Source organism: Stegostoma tigrinum, chromosome 14 (genome assembly GCF_030684315.1).
Source record: "Stegostoma tigrinum isolate sSteTig4 chromosome 14, sSteTig4.hap1, whole genome shotgun sequence".
Classification (NCBI taxonomy): domain Eukaryota; kingdom Metazoa; phylum Chordata; class Chondrichthyes; order Orectolobiformes; family Stegostomatidae; genus Stegostoma; species Stegostoma tigrinum.
This window is the reverse complement of record NC_081367.1, coordinates 65,922,094-65,941,185: the sequence shown is the minus strand read 5'-3', so window position 1 is coordinate 65,941,185 and position 19,092 is coordinate 65,922,094. Positions and strand designations below refer to the sequence as shown.

Here is a 19,092-nt window from a genome sequence, read left to right as displayed (position 1 = left end):
TGTGGCCAGCGTCTCTGTTATTGAATAGGCTTCAGTTACCAGATTCACTGTGACACAGTACAACTCACTTTAGCCAGACTAAATGTCCAATTTGTCATAATTGGTCATGGTCAAATTTGTCACCCACTGTAATTTACAAAATTTGTAACACTTGACCTGGAGGAGGGAGGAATTCAAACACTCGAACTGGGAAAACATTTTTCAAGTCAACTTATTCTGATTAATTTTTGATTTAATTCTGAAATTAAAAGCTTGAACAGTCACGGTATAAATCCATGCTCACGCAACATTATGCATAGTCAACTTTCCCCACGTTATACTCAGTCGCCCAGATTTTTGCTCACTCACAACCTATCACTTTGTGTGCCACCTTCTATGTGAGCCAGTGGTGGGGGCTGTACTGGGTGCAGAGTTCCTGATTAGGAGATTCGCCTTTCTCTGCCATCTGTCAGGATTTTGCCAGGCATGCTACCCACTGAGGCACAGCATGCAAAAAATTGCAAGAAAGATTAAAAAGAAACAGAGCAGGCAAAAATTGGCAAATGGAAGCTGAGAGAACTGCGGATGCTGGAAATCAGAAACAAAAGCAGAAATTGCTGGAAAAGCTCAGCAGGTCTGGCAGCATCTGTGGAGAGAAATCAGAGTTAATGTTTCGGGTTGAGTGCCTGTCCCTTGGAACGGCTGTTAATATTAACTCTGGTTTTCCAATAGCTTCTGTTTATGAATTGGCAAATAGAGTCCAACAAAGATAAACAGCCGCAGGAGGGCTGCGGGGTTTGGCTGATGAAGCTTGTGCATGTCTATTGAGGGATTGTTTGGGTCAAAGCACGAGCAGGCCCCCCTGACACCTAATGTCCCACTGATAATACTCCAACAGTGGCAGGCAGACAAAGGCAATGTGCCTTCGCCTGACTTATTGTCAGCTTGAAACTTCAACTGAGGGAAATTTCACAATATTAAAGGAACTGAATCAGCTTTACCAGCTACAGACTTAGGTCCTTGTCTGTCCTGCTAGGATATTTACATTCTTATCCATCTCCCAACTCAGTATCAAATGAGGCATACAATTCTGGCCTTAAGTGTGTCCCAGCATTGTGTCCAATTCTAGAATTTAGAATCTAAGGAGAGTTTAAATTAGCTGAGAGGACGTTGTGTGACTCATAATATTTTAGTGACCCGTGGATATACAGGTAAATGGTCAAACTAAGAAGAAATGACAGAAAGTACATATTTCCACTCATTAAGCACATAACAGAAAATTCTTCAGTTAATTTCAAATTATTACTGCATCATTTTATTCCCACTAATGCTGCTGTAACATAATCATGGACAATAAGCCAGTCTTAAGAATGCCGTAATGTATCTGTAACGCAGACTGAGAAGCATTTCCTCTGCTAATTGTTACTGACATAACAGAAATAGAAAGGTTTTATTTCCCTGATTGCTGGTTCCGTCTGGAATCAAAAACATTGTTTCTAAATTTGTGGATGATGCAGCTTTAGGGTGGATAGTCAATACTAAGGAAATTGGCATATAGACTGCATCTCTTATTTTACTTCACTTTTGATTGTGGACTGAAGTCATTTAGGATAATTTGATAATAAAGGATTGAGGCAGGATTCCTGTACGATTCCTGAAACATGTACCAAAGCTTATTGTGGGTCATGTTTACACAGTTGCTTTGCAAGTGATGGAGAATAGTATAAATGTGGAGGACAGGCTTCTTCTTTTGTTTTGAAGGTATTTTCAGTGTTGGAGCTGATTTCCTCGAACTCCTAGAGCAGTAATTATTGTCTTATAAGCTGTTGCATCGTCTTGGAACTTTGGAAAGAAAAGATCAAAACAACGGCACTTTAAAAAGGGAGGAAGAGAGAGAAAATAGGTACCACATGAGAAGTGGGGAAAAAGGAAGGATCTGTGATCCTGACATGAATGGGAAGGATTCAGAGAAGGTGGACCAAATGCTGGCAAATGAGAGTAGGTTAATTTGGGATACCTGGTTGGCATGGACAAGTTGGACCGAAGGGTCTGGTTCTATGCTGTACAGCACTATGACCATATGGCATGTCAATACACCAAGTGTACAAAGTGAGGAACAAAAACCAAGTTGCTGGAAAAGTTCAGCAGGTCTGGCAGCATTTGTGAAGGAGGAAACAGAGTTAACGTTTCGGGTCCGGTGACCATTCCTCAGAACTCAGAACACAGTACAAAGTGAGATTTGGCTGGCAGTGAGTAACTGATTGGTTTGGGCATTTATGTCCAGTTATAGATGTCACACTTCATTGGCCTGATTGTTTCTGTGTTTATGAACAACTTCCATGTGTGAAAGATACTGTGAGAAGTCTTCACGTCTCTGAGATGGAAGGTGATGTGTGTGTGTCTCTCTGTCTCTGGTGCTCTGTGCAGTTAAAAATACCCAAAGTCTGAAGAATGCCAGTTACTTTCTCCCATTATCCAGCTGTAAGCTGTGGTCGTTAATCGTGACTGAAAGATTTCGCAGTTAGGGTAACAGCCACCTGTGCTTCCTGCAGAGAGATGACTGATATTGGCCTAACTGACCCATAGCTTCCTGTTTTCTTTCTTCCTTCCTTCATGAACAGTGCCATCACTTTTCCAATCTGCAGGAACCCTCCCAGAATCCCATGAGTTCTCGAATAGTTTGAACAATGAGCACACAAGCTCTGCAGCTCTTTACAACTCTTGGATGCAGGCCATCAGGTACTGATGACTTGTCTGCCTTCAGTTCCACTATACTGTCAAATACTTTGTCCCACATAATAGAGACTAATACAAGACCTTTCCTGCAGTCACCACTTTGCTTACCTGTTATCTTGGAATATTTACAGTGTCCTCCACGCTGATATATTAGTTTAAATCATCTACCAAATCCTTGTTCCCTGATATCAATTCTCCGATTACGTCTTTCAAAGGTCCCACACTCACTTTTTACATGCCCAAAGAAGCTCTTTCTGTTTGCTTTCATATTTCTTGTTAATTTACTTTCATAATCAGTTTTCTCCGTCACTAGATTGTTCGTCATCCAATGTTTGTTCCTTAAGTAAAAACTAAATTCCCTGGTATACCTTTAGCTTATGTCTCTTTGTATAGCTTAGTTTTTGATTGGATGCTCACTTTGACTTCCTTTATTAACCATGGGTGGTCCATTCCTCTCTGTGAGGTGTCCTTTTTGGCTGAAATAATTTTTTGCTGAGTTATATATTATTTGTAACTGCACATCTACAGAATTTCTCCTTTGCCTACTTTCCCAGTTTGCTTTAGACACCTCCTTCTTCTTACCTCTCTAATTGCTGTTATTTAAGTTGAGCACAGTGACTTGAGACGTGGTGTGCTCTACCCCAACCTGAATTTGAAATTCTACCTTACTGTGATGTCTCATCCCTAGAGGATCCTTTAAGTACAAGATCTATTATGAATCCTACCTCAATGATTATTGGATCTAAAATAGCCTGTTGTGCAATATACTGATCTTAGAAACAATCGTTGATGTATTCTACAAATTTTTCTTCCATGTTACCCATCCCCATTTGATTTGTCCAGTCAGTATGCAGGTTAAAATCACTCATGGTAACTATATTGCCCTTCCTGTACACCTCCATGATTTCCCGATTTTATATTTGTCTTTCAATCAAGCAACTCTTCGGGGGCTTATAGATGACACCCAGCCTTATCTTGTATCCGAGGTAGTAGGAACTGCAGATGCTGGAGAATCTGAAATAATAAAGTGTGGAGCTGGATGAACACAGCAGGCCGAGCAGGAAAGCTGAAGAAGGGTGTAGGCCTGAAACGTCAGCTTTCCTGCTCCTCTGATGCTGCTTGGCCTGCTGTGTTCATGCAGCTCTACACCTTGTTATCTCTTATCTTGTATCCCTTGTTTTTCCTTATTTCTACCCAGACTGACTCCACATGATGATGTTCAGCACCTATATATCACTCCTCATCAGCACACTGCTAAAGTCCTTTATCAACAATGTTACCCCACCTCCTTCTCATTTTTGTCTACTTTTCTGGAAGGTTTAAAACCCTTGAGTTTGCAGTCCTAATTATCGGCAGCCACTTCTCTGCATTAACCGTCAAGTCATATTCATATATTTCTATTGAGTGCTGTGAACTCATCAGCCATGTTATAATTACCGTGTACACTTCAAGTAAACAGTCTTAAGCTTGGACTTCTTTTTAAAACCATTATTATAATTTCTGTTGCACTCTCCTACTTATAATTCCTGTTTCTTGCTGTCACACTTTGATTTGTTGTTTTCCTCTTCACTACCCTGCACCTCTGTTGTCCCATTTCTTTTTGATTTTTTTTAAGTTCCCTTGAATTGAGCCCTCTCCACAGCACAAACAGGGGGTTTGGAGCCTTTCCTACAGCCCTGCTTACAGTTCGCCAGGAGTCTGATCCCAGCCTGATTGAAATGAAGTCCGTCCCAACAGAATATCTTTTTCATTCTCCAGTGCAGTTGCCAGTACCCAGTGAATTAGAGCACGTTTCTCCCACGCCAATTTCTCTAATTGCATTTACTGTATGCCAGTTTGCGCATGGCTGAGGTAGTAATCCTGAAATTAATACCATTGTCATTCTGTTGTTACATTTAGCCCCAGCGTGCTATGATTACTTAGCAGCACCTCTCAGTCTTACCTATTGTCCTTGCTACCTCCGCTGATCTACGCTGACCCTCTCCTGATCCAAGTTCCTCACCAACACAACAGAAGTGCTGAACTTTTGACACCACGAAGGCAACACAGCCTTCGATACTGAACTCTGCAGTGAAGCCAGAGTGTATCTATTTTGCCAACTGGGTCAGCTCCTATTGCTACTGCATTTCACATTTCTCCCCTACTTTGTAATACTGTTTTAGTCAACTTATTCATCCTCCCTGCAGTATGCACTCTCATCCACATGAGGAACAAGATCCTTGTACGTACTCAATAAGGACGTGAGTTGAGACTTCTCCAGAGCTGAAGTCTGGAATCTAATACCTATCTCACTCGCAGACATGCCATTCTGTTCCATAACACAGACCAAATTTGATGTAATTAATCTAAGGAGGTATGATTACCTCCTTAAACTCAATGGCTAGGTACCTCTTTCTCTCCTTGATTTGAGGTAGTCCACAGCTCAGGCTCCAGCTCATCACTTCTGGGGTAAAGTTCATTGAGCAGCCAACATTTGCTGCAGATGTGACTCCTATAGTTCATACTGGATTCCACTGGCTCCCACCTACTGCAGTTACAACACATGACCTACCCTGCAAACTCTACTCTAAATAATTGCAATACTTTGGATATTAAATATATTGAAAGTAAATTTCCTAACAACTTTTCAACTGTAACATTGTCTTATGGTTTAAGCCACTTGGCCAAAGAGACATGACAGAAGTACCTACTAATCATTTGCCTCTTTTCCTGTGATGTCACACTCTGATTCTGACAGGTAAACCCAGGTTGAACAGAGACTGTGCTAACAGATTTTATCAAATGCCACCACAGCCCTTCTCTCACAGGGCTACTCTCCCAGTCCACTTCCCAGTGTTGCTAACTTGCTGCTCAGTCCTCCCTGTCTCTATCTCAGTTTCTGTTGTGGAAAAGGTTGACTGTGAGGTGGCCAGTATCTGCAAGCAAGATTCTGTTGCGTCAAAGAATAGCAATAGTGATTGGCGACCTACATTGCAAGCTGTGTCGCTTTACTCTGTCATGAAAATCAAAAATCATCTCGCTTTGTCAAAAAATTTAATCTCATTTGCATGAAATTCAAATCATCATGCAATGAGTTAAGCAGTACTTTCAGTGGAAGGGATATGCATGCATGTTATACCAGTTTGGATTCTAAGTTCTGAAGAAATTCAGAACTGTATAGCTTCAATATGTGCTTAATATATAGTTGTTCCAGCCTTTTGAAATCAGATGCAATGATTCTGTGCCCAGTCTTGGGAATTGTTAAGCTTGTAGAAAAGGTTGTAGACAAAAAGAGAATTGTAGACAAAAAGAGAAACCGTCTACAGCTCTGAAATTAACTCAGGTCAGAAATCACTCAACACCAGGTTATAGTCCAACAGGCTTATTTGAAAAAGCAAGCTTTCGGAACCTCTCTCCTCCTTCAGGTGTTAGTGAGCGAAGTAGTAACAGATTTTATAAGTAAAATATCAGAGTCACACCACTGATCAGATGTAATAAACAAACCTGAGATATTGTTAAATCTTTAATCACTTAGAAGGTTTCAATTAATTAATGTGTATGTAAATCCCCAAATTCCTTTGAAGTCACTGTCCTGAGGGAACTAAAGGTTTTATCAGTTTAAGGAAGAGGCACCATTTTAGGTCAGACAATGCATGTCAGGTGTGAAGCCTTGTTTAGAATCTGTTTGTTTTGGTTTGGAGTCAGACTGGTCTTATTTCTAACATAGGAATTTATAAAACGCCACGTTGTCTGACTGTCGATAAATTGAGTGATTTTTGAACTAAAGAGAATGTATCTGAAAATAGAAATTCACTGCATAGATTTGGTGTGTGTGTGGGTGTGGGTGTGTGGTCACCTGTAGTACAACATGAACCCAAGATCCCAAATGAGGCCACCCTCATGGGTACTGATCTCGGCTATAAGCCTCTGTTCGGTGATTGTGTTGTGTATCCTGAAGCCCACCTTTGTAGGATGTTTACTCGACGATGCGAAGCCGAATCTCCTTGACCCCACACACTCTCTCCTCCACATGTACTCTTTCTCTCCCCCACACACACAGTCTGTCTCTCTCTCTCCTCCTCCTCTTCTCCCCACCCCACCCTATCTTCACGCATGCACGCACTGGACTATATCCTGGTGTTGTCCCAGTCCAAAACCAGCATCTCCACATCCTGAAATAAACTGACATGGAAACAAATTTAAGCCCAACATGGAAAAGTCTGGGCCATGCTCTCCGTATGCTTTATAAATATGGATCAGGACAGAGCTTAACTACCTGGTGCCTGGAACACGTTGCCAGCGGAGGTGGTAGAGACAGGCACAATAGCATCATTTAAGATGTATGTCGACAGATTCATGAATGGGCAGGGAGCAGAGGGATACAGATCCTTGGGAAAAAAGGTGACAGGTTTAGATAGAGGATCTGGATCAGTGCAAGCTTGAAGGGCTGAAGGGCCTGTTCCTGTGCTTTAATTTTCTTTGTTCTTTGTTCCAGTAACTGAAGGTGAACCAGAATACTGAGAGAATAACAATGCTGGGCTTGCAATGTGCTTGGGAAATAACGTTCACCTTGAATAATGGGTTAAAATGGATGATGTTCTCTGTGCCTATATCAGATCCAAATTCATTTCCAGTGAAGTGAGAAGAGACAAACTGCACTGTCACAAAATCAGTACTTTATGCAATCACTAAAGTTTAAAGTAATCGAGTTCCTCAGCAACACAGAAGTAGATGCCCTGAACTTTCAAGTTAAACTCAATTTCAGAAATGTCTGGATTGGCCCCACACCACATCTCGTGCAGCCATAACTTTAGTGTGGTGTCAGCACTGTTCATGTGTGTCTGTTTTGAGTGGCATGGTTTGAAACAAGGGCTTTTCCAAGCATCCTGTGGTTGAAAGTGCAGCCTTGTTTCTTAAAACCAACCATCACAAGAGACAAGCCAGCATCTGAAATTGTGACAAATTGTGACACTCTGGCCAGTCACAAGCGTGAGAAAATGTACTAGGTTTACAATTTCACAGCGGCTCCAAAGTTCCTAGTTAGCAATCAGAAAGATGACTTACAGTTTTTTTTCTTGTTCATCCAAAAGCATGCACCATTATGAGGTCTCATGCGTGCCCAATTGTGGGAGAGTTATTAAATCATTGGGGCTCACCGCCCAAAATAAATTTATTCCCCTACACTTCCAATTTCCCCTCCTTGCTCCATATCTTACCCATGTCTGGATTCAGAGTTTCTTTAGAGAACTTAGTTGACCATAAGGCAGTACAAGATCTCTTTAAGTCAGTCTTTCTTTGCCCACTTCTTCTGCTGCATGATTGAAAAGGCAAAGATGTGCAATGATTTTCAGGCAGGGAATAGTTCCTGGAAGTATGTTGTATCAGTACCAAATGTAGTGTTGAACTAGCTTTACATGGAACATGAATATAACGAGATGTGTTTTCTTATTCTCAGTAGCGCCTGTTCAAAGGTTAAGCAGACCATTTACAGCAATGTGCAACCTTCCAACTCCAATTTACTGTGGGATCCAGACTTCATGTTGGATTTCATTGAGAACCCATCGGCTCATAATGTCAACTATTCCATGCTGGGGAAGATTCTTAGCGACAATGCCGCCAACCGCTACAGCTTTGTGTGCAATGCACTGATGAATGTATGCATGGGACATCAAGACACTGACAGGTAGCGGTCATCAAGTTGACTTGAGAACCTAATAAAAGGGAGCTAATGGCACAGCGATCCTTTCTTTTGTATAGGAGCTTGTACCTGATGGAATGAGAATACCCTTGTTGCACTGACCGTAGGGATCCCACATGCTTTGTCACTGTTTCAACAGCATTTGCAGGGCTTTGGACAGTGGACAGGAGACAATCGGATTGGATTTGGATTGTGGTACCAAGGATCAAGATATTGTGGGCCAGTCTGTCACTGCCTTCTGGAACTTCCAACTTTGCTTGTTTCAGTTCAGTGGAAGTTTCATAAAGCAATTTTTTTTTACCTATTTCGTGGAGATTGCTTAATGCTCTAATTGTTTATCCATCAAAAACAACATACATATAAACATTACAAAACCCAAAGTGTTAACTTGCAACCAGTAAAAGTATTTGGGGCAGAAAGTTCTGCTAGAAAGTGTGCACAACTCTCCCTTCTCATTTATTCTTTAGATTCAATTGGACCATATGTTCTACGGTGCTGGTGTTCCATCTCATCTCTTCTAATAGTCGTAGAATCTCACAGGGTAGAAGATGGCCATTCAATCCATTGTGTCAGTGCAAGCACTTTGAAAGACCTACTCAATTAGTTTCCTTCCACTGCTTCCTCTCTATAACTTTGCATTAATTTTCCATTCAAATACAATGTTGATTTTCATTACAAAGTTTTTTTTAAACCTATTGACACTTTCCTTTCAGGCAGCGCTTTCCAGATACCAATTTGTAGGACTGTTTTCTCTGATCTAATCAGGCTCCTCTAGTTAGCGATTCCCTTGCAAATAGAAACAGTTCCCCTTAATTCTACAGATCCAAACCTTTGGTGGCTGTTAATATTGCCATTAAACTCACCATAAACTTCTTCGCTCTCAGAAGAAGGATCTCGGCTTTCCCAATCTTTCCAAGTAACTGAAGTTCTTCATCCCTGAAGCTGTGCTGATACGTGTAGGAACAATATGGCAGAATATGTACGCAGTTGGAAATAATAAACTTTTTTAAAATGTGAAGATGAAATATGAGAATGAGACAATCTGTACTCAAACAAGTCAGGCTCATTGCAATCAGTAATCAGCTCGACAGCAGTAATTATAGTGACACCCTTGAATCATCCTATGGTTGAAATATTGATCATTTCTGTAGTATTTAACATGGAACAAAGTTACTTGAATATTTTAAATAAGAAATTATTCCCTATCATAATCAAAATGTATGTTTCTAATATACTTTTTCTGGGCCTTTGCTACTTTCTTCTTACAGAATCAACGACATAGCTAATCTCTGTGCTGAGCTGACCGCATGCTGCACTGTGTTAAGTTCGGAATGGCTTGGTGTTCTTAAAGCTCTTTGTTGCTCCTCAAACCATGTCTGGGGATTCAACGATCTGCTCTGCAGTGTAGATGTAAGTTCACATCTGTTTTTTGATTGTATCCTTACAGCACGTCCTCGTAGTCCAGTTGTCTGAGGCAGCTGAATTAGTACACAATATACTGGACAGCTAAACCAGGAGTTGTTTAATCTCCACAAGTAATTTGGCCATTTATTGAAATATAAACTCAACAATTCACAAAGACTACATTTTTTTCACAAGTGAGATTGTCGAAAAGGTAATACAGCTTACACTCTCTGGTCTTATTTTCACTCAACATAAGTCAGCAGTAGGAAATTACCCTGAGATACTGGAACTAACGTTCAAAGCAAGGGTCATGAGATTGAGTCTCAACTATTGTTCATTTCTACTTATTTCAGCACTCGTGTGATAAAAAGGACCTCGCAGCAGTGGTCACATCTTCTAATTTCTTTTTAAAACCAAATTCATTCATAAGGTTTTACATAAAATGTAAGTGTGGGCATTTGTACCTTCAAACATTTTACTCGGGTTCAGAAATAGATGTTGCATGAACTAATGAATGAGGTTTAAATTGTATCAGAGATAATGGGAACTGCAGATGTTGGAGAATCTGAGATAACAAAGTGTGGAGCTGGATGAACACAGCAGGCCAAGCAGCGTCTTAGGAGCACAAAAGCTGACGTTTCGGGCCTAGACCCTTCATCAGAAAAATGATGAAGGTTGTAGGCCTGAAACGTCAGCTTTTGTGCTCCTATGATGCTGCTTGGCCTGCTGTGTTCATCCAGCTCCACGCTTTGTTATCTCTTATAATGAATGAGGTTTGATGATTCTTCCTGTTCATGCACAGTTCTTCCACCTTGAAGTTGTGCTGTGAGAAAGTGCTTTTTTTTATTCATTCATTGGCATTGCTGGCTAGGCAGTATTTATTGTCCCTTCCTAATTGCTCAGAGGGCAGTTAAGTATCAACCACATCACTGTGGGTCTGGAGCCACATGTCGACCAGGTAAGAATGACAATTTCAAAAACAGAAATTACTGGAAAAACTCAGCAGGTCCAACAGCATCTGTGAAGAAAAGATCAGAGTTAACGTTTCGGGTGCAGTTTTGAGGAAAGGTCACCGGACCCAAAATGTTAACTGTGATTTTTTTTTTCCTTCACAGATGCTGCTGGACCTGCAGATCTTTTTCTAGCAACTTCTGTGTTTGTTTGTGAATTACAGCAGCTACAGTTTTTTAGGTTTTTATTAAGGATGACAGTTTCCTTCTCTAGAGGACATTAGTGAACCAGATGTGTTTTTTGTGAAAACCAATAATGGATTCATGGTCATCATTAGACTCTTAATTCCAGATTATTTGATTGAATTTAAATTCCACTATCTGCCGTAGTGGGATTTGAACCCAAATAATACCACCAGGCTCCCTGAATGTCAAATAGAGAAGTCAGGAAAATCAGGAGAGAGATTTTTACCCTGTGCCGGACCTTGTGGTAGACATCAGTGTGATTGGAGGTTGAGGATTCAGTGCCTTGTGAGCACTGTCAGACTGGCATAATTTTTTTTTCCTTTTATTCGTTAATGGGATGAGGGCGTCACTTGCTAGGCAACATTTATTGCCCATCCCCAATTGCCCAGAGGCAGTTGAGAGTCACCCACATTGATGTGGGTCTGGAGTCACATGTAGGCCAGACCAGGTAATGATGGTAGTTTCCTTCCCTAAAGGACAGTTGTGAACCAGATGGGTTTTTCCCGACAATCAACAGTGTATTCACGGTCATCATTAGACTCTGAATTCCAGATACTTATTGAAGTCAAATTCCACCATGTGCCATGGTGGTATTCGAACCCAGGCCCCAGTGTGTTATCTGGGTCTCTATATTAACAGTCTAGTGATAATACCACTAGGCCATTGCCTCCTGTATGTCTAATATGAGATATTAGAAATGGCCTATTGAGTAAATAATAATAGTCTTCCAATTCTCCTCCCAATGTTTATCCTACTACCCACCATAGATAAGTGTTGTGGAAACTTTTACCTTACCTTCATCTATCATTTACATTGTCATTGTTTTCTCAAGTCACTGGTTGCTGTTGACTTTGATTTGTCTGTAGGTGAGTGACCTTTCGTTTCATGATTCTTTGGCTACGTTTATTGCCATTCTAATTGCACGGCAGTGTTTCTCACTGGAGGACGTGGTTCAGCATGTGGCACTTCCCTCACTTCTAGCAGCAGGTGAGTGAGTGGATTTCAATTTCATAATGTTTTTCACCCAGCAAAGTGGGGAACTGAACAAATAAATGAAAATGGATGGCCCATCTGGCATCAACCTCGGCACCAGAAATAGAAATGGTGAACACATTCCTAACAATCCTGCAAAGTCTTCCTTACTAATATCTGGAGGTTAGTGCCAAAATTGGGGGAGCTGTCTCACAGACCAGTCAAACAACAGCCTGATATAATCATTCCTTACAGACAAAGTCCCAGACACCGCCACCATAATCCCTGGATATGCCCTGTCCCAACGACATGACAGACCCAGCGGAGGTGGCAGCACAGTGGGATGCTGTTGAGAGGTAGTTGTTCTGGCAGTCCTCGTCATTGACCTCAGCTCCCATAAACATGGATAAGGAAATCTCCTGCCAATCAGCATGTACCGTCTTCCCTCAGCAGCACTCCTCCATATTGAACAGCATTTGGAGGGAGGTAAGGGTGCAAAATATTCTCTGGGTGGGGGATTTCAATGCCGGTCACCAAGAGTGGATCAGCAGCAGCAGTGAGTCAGCTGGTCAGGTCCTAAAGGAAATAGCTGTTAGAGTGGGTCTGCAGCAGGCGGTAAGGGAACCAACACCAGGGTAAACCATACTCGACTTCTTCCTTACCAGTCTGCTAGCTGCATATACACCTATCTGTGACTGTATTGGTTAGGGCAACCATCGCACAGTCTTTGTGGAGACAAAGTCCTGCCTTCACATTGAGAATACTCTCCATCGTGTTGTGTGGCATTATCACTTTGCTAAACAGGACAGACTTCAAACAGATCTAGCAACTCAAGACTGGGCGTCCATGAGGCACTGTGGACCATCAACAATGGCGGCATTGTATTCCAGCACAATCTGTAACCTTGTGACCCAGCATATCCTCCACTCACTCAACATCATCAAGCCAGGAGAACAACTCTGGTTCAGTGGAAACTGCAGGAGGGCATTCTAGGAACAGCACCAGGCATAGCTAAAAATGAGGTGCCCACCTGGTGAAGCTACCAAAAGGACTACTTAGGTGTTAAGCAGCAAGAAATAGACAGAACTAAGTCACCCAACAACCAACAGATCTGCCGCATCAAGATGTGAATGATGGTGGACAATTAAATAACTCACTGGAGGAGGAGGCTCAACAAATAACCCCATCCTCAGTGATAGAACAGCCTATCAGACCAATGCAAAAGATAACGCTGAAGCATCTGCAGCAGTCTTCAGCCAGAGGTGCTGAGAGCACAATCCACCTCGGCACCACAGGTCCTAGTCATCAGCTCATTCGATTCACTCCATGCATTATCAAGAAACAGTTGGTGGCATTGGGTACTGAAGGACTGAGCCCTGGCAACATTCCCGCAATAGTAATGAAGACGTGCACCAGAATTCGCCACAGCACAAGCCAAGCTCTTCCAGCGCAGTTACAACACTGGCATTGCCTCAACAATGTGGAAAATGACCCAGCTACGTCCTGTACACACAAAGCAGGACAATTTTCGCTTGATCAGCCTTCGCGATCGTCAGTAAATTGATGAAAGGTGCCTTCAGCAGTGTTGTCAGGCTGCCCCTGCTCAGCAATAACCTCCAAACTCATGCCGAGTTAGGGTCCGCCAGGGCCATTCAACTGCTGGCCTCATTTACATTCTTAGTATAAGCATGGAGAAAAGAGCTGAATTCCAGAGTTGAGGTGAAAGCGACTGCTGTCCCAGTGAAAGCTCTAATCATTGAGGAATTGAGCCAAACTTGTCAGTGATTCAAGCCATACCTAGCACATAGGAAGATGGTTGTGATTGTTGGAGGTCAGTCACCTTTGTTCCAGAATGTCTGCACAGGAGTCCCTCAGGGTAGTGTCTTAGGCCCAACCATCTTCAACTGCTCCATCAGTGACATTCCCTCATCATAAGATCGGAAGTGGGGATGTTTGCCGATGATTGTACAATGTTCAGTCCTAATTCACGATACTGAAGCCAGATATTGAAGCCAGTCACATTCACATGCAACAAGATCTGGATGAATTCCAGGCTTGGGCTGACAAGCAGCAAGTAACGTGCACGCCACACAGATGCCAGGCTGTGGCTATCGCCAGTAAGAGACAATCTAGTCATCTGCCCTTGACATTCAGTGATGCTGCATCCTCTCTTCAACCCAAAAAATCTGAAGGCCAACATGAATTTATGGGCTTCAGATTGGTATGACAGGTCGGCACAACATCGAGGGCAGAAGGGCCTGTACTGTGCTGTAATGTTCTATGTTCTATGATTGGAGGCCCCCAAAGGCCACCTCCACTTCAGAGCCTCCTCCTCCTGACCGTCCTTCTCTATTTTCAGCCCCTGATACTACCCAGATGTACCTCCCCACAGTGCAAGCTCTAATTTCAGCACTACCAGGCTGTTTGAATTACATAGAACATAGAAAAGTACAGCTCAGTACAGGCCTTTCGGCCCACCATGTCCATGTGTATGTCCAGCAGTCGCTTAAATGTCTCTAATGACTCTGCTTCCACGACTACCACTGGCAAACTATTCCGTGCGCGCTCAACCCTCTGGGTGAAGAACCTCCCTCTGACGTCTCCTCTATACCTTCCTCCTAACATCTTAAAACTATGACCCCTCATGGCAGTCAATCCTGCCCTGGGAAAAGAACTCATACAGACTGTGGAGAGATGTTACTAACTCTTATTGTTTTAAAAGCTGAAACTGCCATTCCCAAGCCAGAACGTGCCATGGTCTGATGCACTTTGAACATTCATGTTCTTTTCCAGCCATCAAGGGAGTGGAAGCGTCCAAACATTGAAGTGCTGTGGTGTGTCACACAACTAAGTTATGAGGGTTAGTAAGAAAAAATAAACCTGCAGTCCTTAAATTGTGAAGGAACCAGATGAGAGGGGACCTTTTAGAGGTATTGGGTTATTAACCATAAAACCTGCTGCACACTTTGGAATTAAATCACAGCATCAGGAAAAGTGACAGACAGGGCAAGTTGAGATCTGATAATGAGGAACATTGCAAGTGTATGAGCAGATGTATCTGGTATATTCCTCTGGATAAGGTGGAGGAGATGAAACTGCCTGGAATGATTGCAAGGACATGTGGATGCTGCAACTGCATAGCTGTTTGTGTCTGCATAGGAACACTATCACATGGTTTGCACAGTGTTTTGTGTATTTGATGAGTAACCAGTTACATCAGATGAATGGTAATACTAGGAGGAGATGGAGAGTCTATACAGGTGATAACTAGACCACACAATGGGAAGGCCATGAAGGCCTCCCTTGGCAGGAACCGGGAGCCTGCTACAGGGATTCCATGCTGGAGTTAATGGTGGGACTGAATGTGAAGAAATCCTTTCGAACAATTCCAGATTGAGCAAGATTTTAAACAATGACTTAACTCTCGTCATGGCATATTCCAGTTTTGCCCGAGGACATCTGTTTAAGTTGGGGAAAAAACTTGATCCTTAATGTTTCTGTTAATACCTTCAAGTACAAGGAATTACTCTGAAACATTTCTGAAGAAGGGTCCCGTCCCAGAACGTCAACTTTCCTGCTCCTGTGATGCTGCCTGGCCTGCTGCGTACCTCCGAACAGAGAGCAGTCTTGTTGAATATTAATGACCCTTTATACGTTGTCACCACAAGCTACGCTGACCATAGGAAATTTTGAAGCCCTTTTAGTTTTTAGGTGGAATTCAAAGAATCACAGAATTGTTACCATACAGAAGGAGGCCATTCTGTCCATTGTGCCTGCACTAGCTCATCAAACAAGCATGGTTACTCAGTGCCGATCTCCTGTCTTTTTTCCCCACATTGTTGCACACTGTTTCTCTCCAGATGACCATCTTGAAAGCCTCAATTGAACCTGCCTCCACCACATTTCAAGGCAGTGTTTTCCATACTATAACTACTCACTGCATTAACTCACTCTCGTTCTTTTTATCCTTTGAGTGGGAACAGCTTCTGTCTATTTTACTCTCTCCAATTAAATTCAAAGAAATATTTTCCAACTCTGGAGGTTTGTGGAAGAGAGGTGGAGGGAAACTACTGCCTTTAGCTGATTTATTTTTTCTGTGAGACATTTATAACCTCTTTGAGTCTATGTTTCCTGCAGCATGTGGTGATCCAGATGCGGAGCCAGGGGCCAGGATGACATGCAGACTTCTGCTGCATTTGTTCAGGGCACCACAAGTCAGCCCTTTCCCTCAGACTAATGGTAAGTTTCCGCTGACTGCCCTGTTCTGCTTTTTAAGTTTTGTTATGAGGATAAAGCTGTCTTCATCTGAATTACTAAGAGGGTTTGCCCATTGACCAACTTCACAGTTGGATAGTCTACATCAGCAAAGTCTGTCTACATGAATGAACATTTCAAAGTGGCCCCTGTGGACAACCTTGTTTTTTAATTCAACGTTGCCCATTGATCCTCAACATTAAAAGAAAATGCCACAAAACCAAGCCTCAGTATAAACTATATTCTTGTTTTCAATCTTTGGAAAAGTGAGAGATAGGATGGAAAGGAGATAGATTAATGTAATTTCCTCAGTGTTAAAGTTGCTAATACTCTGTAGACTGATTTTATAGTCGCCACATGAGAAAAGGGAGAAAAGGAAATCAGTGTCACTGGTTCTGCTGACAATGTCAGTGTGTGCCTGTCATTGCCCTTGCTCAGTCACCATCCTGTGAAAAGTGAAGCAGGGAGGACCCGGAGTGAGATGTAGGATAGATGGGAGGTGAGCAGAGTGCTGGTGTAGGTAGTAATGAGGGGGGGCCTATTCACAGCATTGAGGAGTCCAAAACTAGAGGTAATAGGTTTGAGAAGAGAGGGGAAAACTTTAAAGGGACCTAAGGGGCAACATTTTCGCACAAAGGGTGGTGTGTGTACGGAATGAGCTGCCAGAGGAAGTGCTGGAAGCTGGTACAGATGACAACATTTAAAAGGCGTCTGGATGGGTATGTGAATAGGAAGGGCTTAGAAGGATAATGGCCAAATGCTGGTAAATGAAACTAGATTAATTTAGGATATCTAGTTGGCACAGATGAATTGGACCGAAAGGTCTGCTTCTGTGCTGTACAACTCTATAAAAGGATGTACCAATCTCACAGCAGTGTTATTAAGATTTGCAGTTCATCCCCTGGGTGCTGGCTGTTTGAAAGTGTTATCCTGTTACTCCCATTTACCTTATCATTCCATCGTCCCTGCACATTTCCCCATCAAACATTTATCCAATTTCCTTTCACACAGTGCAGGGTGAAGTGGCATCGTGGTTGTGTCATTAGACTAGCAACCCTGACACCTCAGGCTAAAGTTCGAGGGACATGGGTTCAAATTCCACCATGGCAAATTTTGAGTTCAGTAAAATAAAAGCCTGGAACTAAAAGGCGGGTTCACCAGTAACTATGCAATTGCTGTTGATAGGGGAACCAAAATTTAGTTGGCAATGTCCTTTAGGATTGAAGATCTGCTGTTCATCCTGCTTGTGCCTCCAGGTGGACAACTTTGACAGTGTAGATGTAGAAAGGTTGTTTCCCCTTGTGGGAAAGTCTGGGACCAGTGGACATAATCTCAGAATAATTTGTGAGGAGGAATTTCTTCTCAGGGTAGCAAATCTTTGGAATTCTTTACAGCAAAGAGCTGTCGAGGCTGGGTGGCCAAATATATTCACGGCTGAGATGGAGAGATTTCTAATCATTAAGAGAATCAAGAGTTATGGGAAAAAGACAAAGAAATGGAGTTGAGGACCAGTCATGATCTTGTTGACTGGTGGAGGAGAATTGAAGGGCTGAATGTGACCTCCCCTTTGTCTTATGACCCCATGTGAAGGTGCCCATATTGGACTGGGGTGGACAAGGTCAGAGGTCGCATGACACCAGGTTATAGTCCAACAAGTTTGGTTGAAATTGCAGGCTTTCAGACTTTATAAGCAGGAAGATCCAACAGGCAGAGAGATCAAAAGATCATATAAATATTGTGAGTGGAGTGTTGGCAGGCTGAAAGATAAGTCTCTGCGGGTGATCAAAAGTGTCAGATGGTCTGAGTAAAGTGTCTTCAGCTGAATAGCAAGTGAACGGATGATCTATAATCCGATTAACGGAGGCAGAAAGATAATTACAAAATGTTAAAAATGAGGTAGTGCTGGAAACCACCCAGACAGCTGGAATAACATGATAGGTGTGTGATTTGCTCTTAATTACCTCCTGGATGATTAAGGAATACAACAAATGCTGGCCTGGCTAACGATATTTATGTCCAATAAAACAAAGTCCTGAGCAGCCAAGAAGTGAACATAGTATCAGTGAGCTTAATACTCCTAGACTTTAGAATATTTCTATTTATCTCAATACAGATTTTCTAACCAACCTATTCAGAGATGTTATTACATGGTTGGATGCAAGTCCCACCTACTCCAGATGTAGGGACACTGCCACTGCCCCCTCAATCTAAGTTTGTATGATATGTTAAAGCACCTCCGTACTATCGGAGCACCATTTAAACGTCACTTCAGTGTAACTGGAATTGTGTGATTACAGTCTTTTAATTTTGGCTTTTGCAGGTAAATCGGCTCCCGGAATCCGCTCATCCTGTGACCGCCATCTTTTAGCTGCAGCACACAATATTATAGAAGTGGGGGCTGTGTTTGCAGTTCTGAAAGCAATTCTAATGCTAGGTAAGGTACCTGGAATGTGAAACAGTGTTTTCAGCTTAGGAGATTGTAAGGCTAAAGACTGCAACAGGCTCATGCTGAATTGACCAATATGGTACCATAGCCTTGCTGGCTTAGTTCGTGAACTTGACTTAGAAGCTTAGAAAACTAAATCAGGTGTAGGCCATTCGGCCCTTTGAACCTGCTCCGTGATTGAATATGATAATGGCTGATTATCAAACCCACTTTTCACCCATGTTCTTTCAAACCTGACTTGAACCCAGGCCTCCTGGTTCAGATGTAAGGATGATACTACCACTGCACCACAACAATTTAAGCCTATTAGAACAATTTAGTACACACACACACAAAACACACACTCTCGCACTCGCACACTTGCACTTGCACTCTCGCACTCTCACTTGCACTCTCGCACTCTCGCACTCACTCTCTCTCTCACGCGC

The 19,092-nt window shown here is 42.4% G+C and overlaps 1 protein-coding gene across 4 annotated transcripts in view; it reads left to right on the top strand.

The window, feature by feature from the left end:
• The window catches only part of LOC125457561 (mediator of RNA polymerase II transcription subunit 12-like protein), a 568,603-nt gene that overhangs the window by 446,471 nt on the left and 103,040 nt on the right, over window positions 1-19,092 (top strand). For 3 of the 4 annotated variants that reach the window (XM_048541934.2, XM_048541932.2, XM_048541935.2), the window contains exons 22-26: window positions 8,150-8,377; window positions 9,661-9,802; window positions 11,859-11,979; window positions 16,102-16,203; window positions 18,539-18,652. In XM_048541934.2, the coding sequence (XP_048397891.2) occupies window positions 8,150-8,377; window positions 9,661-9,802; window positions 11,859-11,979; window positions 16,102-16,203; window positions 18,539-18,652 (707 nt within the window). The remainder of the gene's footprint in view (window positions 1-8,149; window positions 8,378-9,660; window positions 9,803-11,858; window positions 11,980-16,101; window positions 16,204-18,538; window positions 18,653-19,092) is intronic. The other variant, XM_048541933.2, reaches the window with a different exon arrangement.